This window comes from Mauremys reevesii, linkage group 1, assembly GCF_016161935.1.
Source record: "Mauremys reevesii isolate NIE-2019 linkage group 1, ASM1616193v1, whole genome shotgun sequence".
NCBI lineage: Eukaryota > Metazoa > Chordata > Testudines > Geoemydidae > Mauremys > Mauremys reevesii.
In genome coordinates, this window is record NC_052623.1 from 296,602,536 (window position 1) to 296,612,587 (window position 10,052).

Consider the following 10,052-nt stretch of genomic DNA (forward strand, 5'->3'; position numbering starts at 1 on the left):
ACTAGTGCTAGTCATCACAGCACAACTGTTTCCATCTCCCTCACTCTCAAATGTCTTGTTGCCACATATGATGACACAACAGTTGTATTCAATTGTGGCTTTAATCCTAAGCAAGATCTACTTGCTTAAGGGTGAGTTGGAGTAGCCCCATTTTTCAAATTGAGTTGTCATCCTTGGTTTATATTTTATACCTTTTGCAGAACAAATGTTCTGTAGTAGAAAATCAATTTGCTTTCACTTGAACATCTGCAGTCTGCTGTGGTCATGGGAGGTATGGTTTCCTACCTTAGCAGGCTGGGTCACACTAGCACTGCTGCTGACGTTAAATCGGCTGTGACAAAAAAGCAGTGACTGGAAGGTACCTCAAGAGGTCATCTAGTCCAGTCCCCTGCACTTATGGCAGGACTAAATATTATCTAGACTGGGGTAGGCAACCTATGGCACACGTGCCGAAGGCAGCACGCGAGCTGATTTTCAGTGGCACTCACAGTGCCCAGGTTCTGGCCACCGGTCCGGGGGACTCTGCATTTTAATTTAATTTTAAATGAAGCTTCTTAAACATTTTAAAAACCTTATTTACTTTACATACAACAATAGTTTAGTTATCTATTATGGACTTATAGAAAGAGACCTTCTAAAAACGTTAAAATGTACAACTGGCAAGCGAAACCTTAAATTAGAGTGAATAAATGAAGACCCGGCACACCACTTCTGAAAGGTTGCTGACCCCTGATCTAGACCATACCTGACGTATTTGTCTAACCTGCTCTTAAAAATCTCCAATGATGGAGATTCCACAAGCTCCCTAGGCAATTTATTCCACTGCTTAACTATCCTGACAGAAAGTGTTTCCTAATGTCCAACCTAAACCGCCCTTGCTGCAATTTAAGCTCATTGCTTCTTGTCCTGTCCTCAGAGGTTAACAAGAACAATTTTTCTCCCTCCTCCTTGTAACAACCTTTTTATGTACTTGAAAACTGTTATCATGTCCCCTCTTAGTCATCATTTCTCCAAACTAAACAAACCCAATTTTTTCAATCTTCCCTCAGAGGTCATGTTTTCTAGACCTTTAATCACTTTTGTTGCTCTTTCTCTGGACTTTCTCCAAATTGTCCACATCTTTCCTGAAATGTGGCACCCAGAACAATACTACAGTTGAGACCTAATCAGCGCGTAGTAGAGCGGAAAAATTACTTATCGTGTCTTACTTACAATACTCCCGATAATACATCCCAGAATAATGTTCGTTTTTTTTGCAACAATGTTACACTGTTGGCTCATATTTAGCTTGTGGTTCATACATGTATGTACCCCTTTCTGCAGTACTTCTTCCTAGGCAGTCATTTTCCTTTTTGTATGCATGCATCTCATTGGTCCTTCCTAAATGGAGTACTTTGCGTTTATCCTTATTGAATTTCATCCTATTTACTTCAGACCATATCTCCAGATCATTTTGAATTTTAATGCTATCCTCCAAAGCACTTGCAACCCCTCCCAACTTGGTTTTATCAACCAACTTTATAAGTGTACTCTCTCAGCCACTATCTCCATCATTGATTACGGTATTGAACAGAACAGCACCAGGACCAATCCCTGTGGGACCCCACTCAATATGCTCTTCCACCTTGACTGTGAACCACTGATAACTTCTCTCTGGGAACGGTTTTACTTAATCAAGGGCTGTAGCTCACTCCAGCAATGTTCCTGCAGGGCAGTTCAAAGTGCCAAGGTGTCAAGCCAATCCTCCTCAACACCTCAGGCTGAATTTTACAAAGGCTGCAATGAGCTCCTCCTCTGTAACCTCTGTAAAGCAAGCCCATACATGTGATGAGCTGGTTCTTCTTTTGACCCTGTCTCTCTTCTTTTTCCCTAATCCCCCTCCAGCAGGATCCCTCCATTCTCTCTACTGCCTACCCTGCTCCTTCCCTAAGGTGAATGCTACCCTACTTCTACCTGACACGGTTTCAGTTTCTTCACAAAACAGATTTTGCAAATAGTGTGATCCCTTTACACATGAACATCTGTCTGAAGAAAGCTTCATTCCCACAAATGGCCATGGAAAATGAGTGTGAGCCCTGCAAATCAAAATTGATCAGATTTCCCCATTGTGCACCCCATTCTAAGCAAGGATAAGGCCAGAAGTGCATAGCTCAGCACTTCTGAGGAGGATTGAGATTAGGTCCATGTCTCCTTAAACATGCCCATTCTCCACCCATGCCCAGGGGCTTTTGTGCCATACTAATTTTGTGCAAGCAAAAAGTCATACGGGGGTGAGAGTTAAGTATAGCTCAGTGTGAAGCTTAACCTCACTTGCACCCAACCACAGTCTCTACTTGAAGTTGTGCTGTAGCATAACCTTGCAGGCCCTGCTTTGCACAAAGAAAGAGCCTGCAGAGTCAAAGACTTAATAAAATATGTCCTCACATTGGTATCAGGATTTCATTTTCTACAGTCACTGAGGATAGATTGGAAAAAAGAAAATATTATGAAAACATTTCTGTCTTTAAAGAAAGGGCTATTTAAGTTGCATAAAATATCACATTGAAACGATCATCTTAAATTCTTCAGAGCTCTGAAGAGTCCAACATTAATCAAAGTGGTTACTTTAAAAGCACACAACAAGTGACTTGACTGTCAAACTGACCCCTTAACCACATGATATGATTTCTTTGCTTTCTGATGGTTTGCAAGAATCTTGTCTGAGCCACAGCATATACGCTTTGTAAGACTCCACTTCCCCAACTTGTACCAGAATTTCCTTTCCTGCTTGTTCCCAACCACAAACAAACCATTGAAACTTTTCAGCACACCACGTAAATTTTACCTTTAAATGGGGCTGATGAGCCATCTGGAAAATTTCCAGTGCCAGGTTGAAAATGCTTTCGAGGGATCCCTCAGTGGTGGCAGGGCTGGACACGTAACCGAGCATCATATTCTGTCACACGGGAGACCTAGTCATTTAAAGGAAACTTTAAACGCTAAAGTCCCACAAACCATACCTATTAATAAAACCAATGAGCATCACATCCTATCTAACACCATCTCATCTTCTAAAACTTGTGAATAATGCGTAATTCTGATGATGAGATAAAAATATTCAACACCCAGGTATAAATACCACCAGCAAGACAGATGAAGATCACTATTCGGCTTTCTTCTAATACCAGACCTGACTGTTAGAAGGTTGACTCCCTGCTTTAGGCCTGATAGCCACATTCAGAAACTACTTCAGCATTTTTACTTCAGTGTCTCCACAGCAATGACTTCTCAGATTTATCTCTTCATCCTTCTATCTATCAGCTCTTGTTTTGGATGTTTCTTTTGTCAATCAATTCTTCCTAAAATAGAAGAAGATATAGAAAAACTCAAAGCTGACTTTGTAAGTATAACCATCTAATAACTCATTCTTCTTCCTCTCTCACTGCTTATGCTTTAGACACAAATTGGACTTAAATATTACTGAAAGTTGGCTAGAGTTTGGTTTATGACAATCAATGTAACATAGTCCTGTTACAACATGTGTAGGTTTGCTTTTACAGTTAATTGTTTATTTGAATATAGTTTGATGCTAGACAATGTCTCTGTGCTAGTCACCTTTGTCACCAAAACTCAGGTCCCTCCAACTGAACTAATTAAAGTAATGTAGTATTTTGAATCTATCTGGGGAAAATTGATACAACTGTTTCTGCTTCATGGTGGGGAACATTCTCCCAGTTCCCTTAGCAATCAATTACATGGAACAATGCATAATGAGAAAATCTTGTAACAGTTAGGATGCAGCCTCTTGGATCATCATTAGTTTTAGGGTGATAAAGTTACATTTGCCAGTGACGGGGGATTAAGTAGTAGTTAAATGTAAACAGGAACAAATGAAAATGATAGAGATGAAAGGAGACCCTTTGCTTCAGCAAATGCATCTGGTGATTTTTTCTTGTTACATTGCTCAAAGGTGGCCCCTAGTGCTTATTCTTTAGTATTTTTGAAACATTGCTACATTAATCCTGCTTTCATGCACTGAGATTATGATGTTTGCAAGAATACTAGATCTACAACATTAGCACTTTTCATAGAGATTGTGTAAATGTTATGTTAATAAATGTATGATCGCTTAGGAGTCAGTCAGCTGGGATTACTAATGGGAGTAAAAGCTGTAGGATGGGGTGGGCATTAATTGTTTTTTTTACATTTTAAATTCATTTCCTTAAATGAATGAAAGATGCAGAATGCTCTTGCAGCCACTGCAAAGAACTGGGGGCTAGGATCATAGGCTTCCATTTCCAGATCGGCCACTGATTTTAGGTGTTTATCTGTCAGTAGAATGAGTACAGTAATAACCATAAAGGAATGTTGTAAGGTTTGTTTAATTTTTGTCAAGTGCTTGAAGATTAAATGCAATATTGATTTTATATAATAAAATTATTGTGATTATATGTTAGATTCCTATTATAGTATATGTGACTATGTAGGGCCAGATCCTGGGAGGTGCTGAGCACTTACTGTTTTCACTGAAGTCAAGAGTTCAAGCCCACTGCAGGTGCTCAGCACTTCTCAAAATTGACAGGTAACCCTGATCCAGCAAAGCACTTAAGTATGCAAATTATCCCATTGAAGTCGCTGTAATTACATTATTGAACAAACAAAAAATGAATGATTCATGCTGTATTGTTAGGATTATGTTTTATCAGGACTAGTAAAAATAACTAAATTTCCCCTAGAAAAATATTTTTAAAGCTCTGGATTTTCTAACCCTGCAATCATTGAGCTATAGCATACAGAACACCAGTTTTCCAGCTATGCGAAATACTCTCTAGTCCACAATATCTTTGCATCCCTCAGTCTGAGAGTGGGATATCGGACTTTCCCCCAGTTTTTACAGACCTCTGATATTACAGGAGTTCTGACTCTGAAATGACAGTTCCCCTCTACTAGAACTGGGCTCTTTGCAATTCACCCAAACAGGGAAGGCCTATGGGCACTACTTAAGCCACATTCAAACCCTTAACATGGGAATCACGTGAGCAGAGACGATACGGGGGGGGGGGAGGCATATGCGGTGTCACGTGCCTCCCCCTCAGCTATGCTGCTTGGCTTATACTGAGCATGCTCACACGGACTGATCATGCTCACTAACACTGATGAAGCCAGCTGCCCTCACTTTGCTCCCCGGCTATCGGCAGGCACGGGTCGTCTCCGCATGTGAGAATCACACTGAATGGGCCCTTTGCACTGTAGGGTGACCAGATGTCCCGATTTTATAGGGACAGTCCCGATATTTGGGGCTTTTTCTTATATAGGCTCCTATTACCCCCCCCCACCCCGTCCCGATTTTTCACATGTGCTGTCTGGTCACCCTATTGCACTGGGATCTATACTGACACAAAATTTTCACTAAGGTAAATGAATTCCCATTCCTTCGCTAAAGTCAATGGGAGATTTTCCTAAGTACTGTGAAAGGAATGAATGAAGGGTTAGGCCCACTGATTTTGCACTGCTGGCCTTAAATCCCTCAGAAAAGAAGATAAAACTAGATCAGACAATTCAAAGAACAATTTGCTGTGTCTATTAGTATTTATTTTTTAGTTATTAATGTCAGCATACACAAAGAGCACGTAGTAACCTACACACTGTGAGTAGCTAGTTGCTTATCAGATGAATTGCAGGCGGAAAAGGTATAGGTAAGTCAGCTAATGATATTTGTTGGGCAATTAACAGAACACCAGTGGGACTTGACAGTTTAGTGAATGTAGTTGTATAATTCCTCCAAGATGAAAGACTTATAACAGCTGAAAATCTCTAAAGCAAAAATAATTCTTGTATGTATTTCACTATTACTCCCATCCATTTCAATGGAGGGTCCTGTTTGTTTTTCAGTAAATCTTGGTGTCTCCTAAGTCATTTCTATGTTCCATTCCAGAATTCAAGTCAGTCTGATGTAGCTGAGGGCGGATCTATTTTCACAGAAAGACTGAAAAGTTGGACAGAGGTAAGCTTACATCCTTAGAACCAGATTTTGAGCACCGGTGCAGGTGCTTTGCATTGTGCTACTTGTGCAAAGTGGCTCTCAACCCGAAGTAACTGGCCACAGGAGAATCACCTCAGAGTCTGGGATCCCTTAGTAGCTTAGAACTGACATAGTGGCTCCTATGACATTCTGCTGCCTTCTCTGCTAGTGCAGGGGACATGGCTGGGAAAAAAGGGGGGTAGCCAGGGAGCTCCTATGTATCATTGATCACTGGGCTGCTGTAATGGCTCCTTGGGATTGTGGCAGCTGGCACTAGTTACAACAGCCCTCAGGATACTTTAGTTTATGCCAGGTGCTCAGCTCAAGGCCCAGCCAACCCAGAATCAAGGCTTTAGGCCATCTTTGCATTCCCCTGTCCTGAGTACTCTTTGATCACAGCAGAGGGCCTTCATTTTGATTTTCTACATTTTGCTGTTGATGGAAGTTCATTAAATGCTTTTATGTGCTGTATTTCTAACAGGCAAATGAAAAAAAAATCATACTCAGCCAGATCATTTCCATGTACTTGAAAATGTTTGATAATATTGGCCCGGCTACGAGTAAATTGCACGTCAAGAACATACACAATGCCCTGCATACGTTGAACAACAGCCTAACTGAAAGCTTCAAAAAAGTAAAAGACCTAATGGAGTTGGCAAAACTTCCGGTAAGGACATTTCTTTTTTTCCTTTTGTTTTATGAAGGCAAAATCTAGAATTCATTCCCCTTTTGCGGCAAAGAGCCTCAGCTTCTTGACTTTCAGGACAAAGTCTAAGGCCCCTTTACTCTTCTAGGCTTTTGTCTAAGTGGATAGTTCTTTGAAATCATCCACTCAATGTGCAGCAGCAGTCAAAAAAGCAAACAGAATGTTGGGAATCATCAAGAAAGGGATAGATAATAAGACAGAAAATATCATATTGCCTCTGTATAAATCCATGGTACGCCCACACCTTGAATACTGCACGCAGATGTGCTCACCCCATCTCAAAAAAGATATATTGGAATTGGAAAAGGTTCAGAAAAAGGCAACAAACATGATTAAGGGTATAGAACGACTTCTGTATGAGGAGAGATTAATAAGACTGGGACTTTTCATCTTGGGGTGATATTATAGAGATGTATAAAATCATGAGTGGTATAGAGAAAGTAAATAAGGAAGTGTTATTTACTCCTTCTCATAATACAAGAACAAGGGGCCACCAAACAAAATTAATAGGTAGCAGGTTTAAACCAAACACAAGAAAGTATTTTTTCATGCAACGCACTGTCAACCTCTGGAACTCCTTGCCTTGTTGTAAAGGCCAATACTATAACAGGGTTCAAAAGGGAGCTAGACAGATTCATGGAAGAAATGTTCATCAATGGTTATTAGCCAGGATGGGCATAAATCGTGTCCCTAGCCTCTGTTTGCCAGAAGCTGGGATTGGGTGACAGGGCATGGATCACTTGATGATTACCTGTTCTGTTCATTCCCTTTGGGGAATCTGCCATTGGCCACTGCTGGAAGACAGGTACTGGGCTAGATGGACCTTTGGTCTGAGCCAGTACGGCCGTTCTTATGTTCTTAAGTGTTTTCACTATGGGGAAGTGTCATAAACAGTTAGTTAAGGGTTAAGGTCCCTATGACAGGAAGACAATCTAGTCATATCCTGCAAGGCAATTTTTTAGTTAATGTTTTTTATTTGTGTTTTTTTTAAATTATGTATGTGTGCTCACAAAGTAGCTCAATCGATGCATTTTAACATCTGAAACATTTTAATCTAAAAATTAATGAATGAAAATAGAGTCAATGAGAGTAACAGACAACCTTAACCTTACGTCAGATTATTACATAGTTAACAGCCATTTGTCTCCTAAACTGGGTTGAGGAAGTAGTAATCAGTTCATAGTCGGACCTCAAGCAGGATTAAAAGACAGCCTCCAAAAGTGACATTCTGTATCAGATTCCACTGTTAATACCAGTTTAACTCCATTGATTTCAATTACATCCATCAGTATATGGCTCTGCTTTAATAATTTGTCCTCCAATACCACAGTAACTCAAACGTTATCCTAATATATCATGATGACCCACAGAGTAGTTCAGTTGCATAGAATGCTGTTGACTTGTACCATGTCATAAAGCAGCTTGGAAATTGGACAACAAAATTCATTAGAAGATTGCTCTTCCTTATCTGAACTGGTTGATGGATTGATGGGTTATTGCTATTCTTCATCAATGTGTTACTTTGCCCTATCATGTAATGCCCCGTACAACATCTTAGACCATGGGTTCTCAAACTTCATTGCACCGCGGCCCCCTTCTGACAACAAAAATGACTACACAACTCCAGGACGGGGGTTGAAGCCTGAGCCCCGCCACCCCAGACGGCGGGGGTGGGGAGTGGGCAAAACCAAAGTCCGAGCCCTGCTGCCCCAGGTGGGGGTCAAAGCCCAAGGGCTTCAGACCCAGGGTGGAGGGGCCTTAACCTGAACCCCACCACCCAGGGCTAAAGCCAAAGTTCGAGGGCTTCGGCTTCAGCCCCAGGCACTGGGGCTCGGACTTCAGCTTCAGCCCCAGGCCCCAGCAAGTCTAATGCCAGCCCCGGTGAACCCATTAAAATGGGGTCACGACCCACTTTGGGGTCCAAATCCACAGTTTGAGAACTGCTAGCCTAGACCATAGCACATGCTAATAAAGGTACAGTACCTTTTGAAATGACTATTTCTTTTGTCCTTTGAACCAGATGAATGATACGAAAATCCAACGCAAAGCTGTTAATGAACTTTTCCCCACCTTACAAAAACTACTACTGGACCATCCAACTACTCACGTAAAGAGAAAAAGGAGCCAAAATCAGAAAAGGAAATGTAGATGTTGAAAGGCTTAGTTATACCTTTTGTTATTCCGTTTTTATATAAATCTATTTATTAATATTTAACTATTTTTCAATCATTATTTATAATGAAATCTATTTTGTAGAAACACCAACAAAGTATTTATAATTCCTACTGCTGCATAAGAAATGAATATGTATTGAATTCCTGTTTATCTTTTATATGTTTATTAACTGGATAATGCAGAGCTGTGCAACGTTTACCTGATATTCCCTGTGAACTTCATATAAACATACCATGTAGACCCAATACTGTATTTAACAGACCTTCTGGTACTATCTTGATAGCTAAAATTAATATGGTTATGACTGATCATTTATTTAATTGGGCTGAAAAGGGCACTGAATCAGAAAAGCATCTCAGGAAAGCAATGAAGAATGTCCTTAAAGTTAAGCAGATACTGAAGTCCCACTCAACTCTACGGGATTTAAGTACATGCTTAAAGATGAGCATATGTTGAAATGCTTTCCTGAACTGGGGCCTTGATGGCTGATAGATGCTAACTATTTTTTTAAATCCTGAAATTGTTAGAAGGATAAGGCAACTAAACATTGCCAGCTGTCTAACCGGAAGTGTGACTATATATTGTACATGTATTATGTCTGAATTTTGAGCCACTGATTTTTTTAATGTTTCATCTCTGTATTAGAGAATTTAAAAGGTGCCAGATATATTTATTATATAATAAGTAGCATACAAGTACTTTATCTCAGGTGAATATGCAAATAGTTGCACTACAATATTATTTAAGACTTTGATTTTACTCAAATGAAAAATAATCCCCTTATTATTTCTATATTTAATAACAAAAATGTTTGAATAAAAGTATAATTTTACATTTATTCATCCTGTGTGATGGTTCTTTGTGAAAGGTTCCCAGCTTGGGAGTGGGACCATTATTCCATATGATCCCAAGTTATGCAGTTATGCTGATATATGACAAATACATTTTATTTCACCTAGTGTCAGAGGCTTAGTACAAATACTGATAACTTTGTTGTGCTGAAGAAGTGTTACCACAGGGTAACTTAGGGCCTGATTTTTCAGAGTACGCAAGGCTCCCGCTAAGAGCTGGTCACAGAAAGGTAGTTGTTTCATGGAGAAATTCGATAGTTTGAAATTTATTTGGTTCTGTTCCAATTCATACCAAACCCACAACATTTCAAATTTTTCC

General features: G+C 40.0%; 1 protein-coding gene across 1 annotated transcript; it reads left to right on the top strand.

Annotated features, from left to right (window-relative positions):
• Positions 1–3,259: 3,259 nt before the first annotated feature.
• Positions 3,260–8,862, top strand: IFNG (interferon gamma). The gene is made up of 4 exons (XM_039508342.1): positions 3,260–3,379; positions 5,915–5,983; positions 6,483–6,668; positions 8,728–8,862. Exons 1-4 carry the CDS (start codon positions 3,260–3,262, stop codon positions 8,860–8,862), a joined length of 510 nt encoding a protein of 169 aa, XP_039364276.1.
• The last annotated feature ends 1,190 nt before the right edge of the window (positions 8,863–10,052 follow it).

Bases quoted from the DNA above. Each gene is read 5' to 3' on its own strand.
- IFNG (XM_039508342.1), top strand. From the start codon at position 3,260: ATGACTTCTCAGATTTATCTCTTCATCCTTCTATCTATCAGCTCTTGT. The intron at 3,380-5,914 runs GTAAGTATAACC...GTTCCATTCCAG, and splicing joins AAAAACTCAAAGCTGACTTT to AATTCAAGTCAGTCTGATGT. The intron at 5,984-6,482 runs GTAAGCTTACAT...TATTTCTAACAG, and splicing joins GACTGAAAAGTTGGACAGAG to GCAAATGAAAAAAAAATCAT.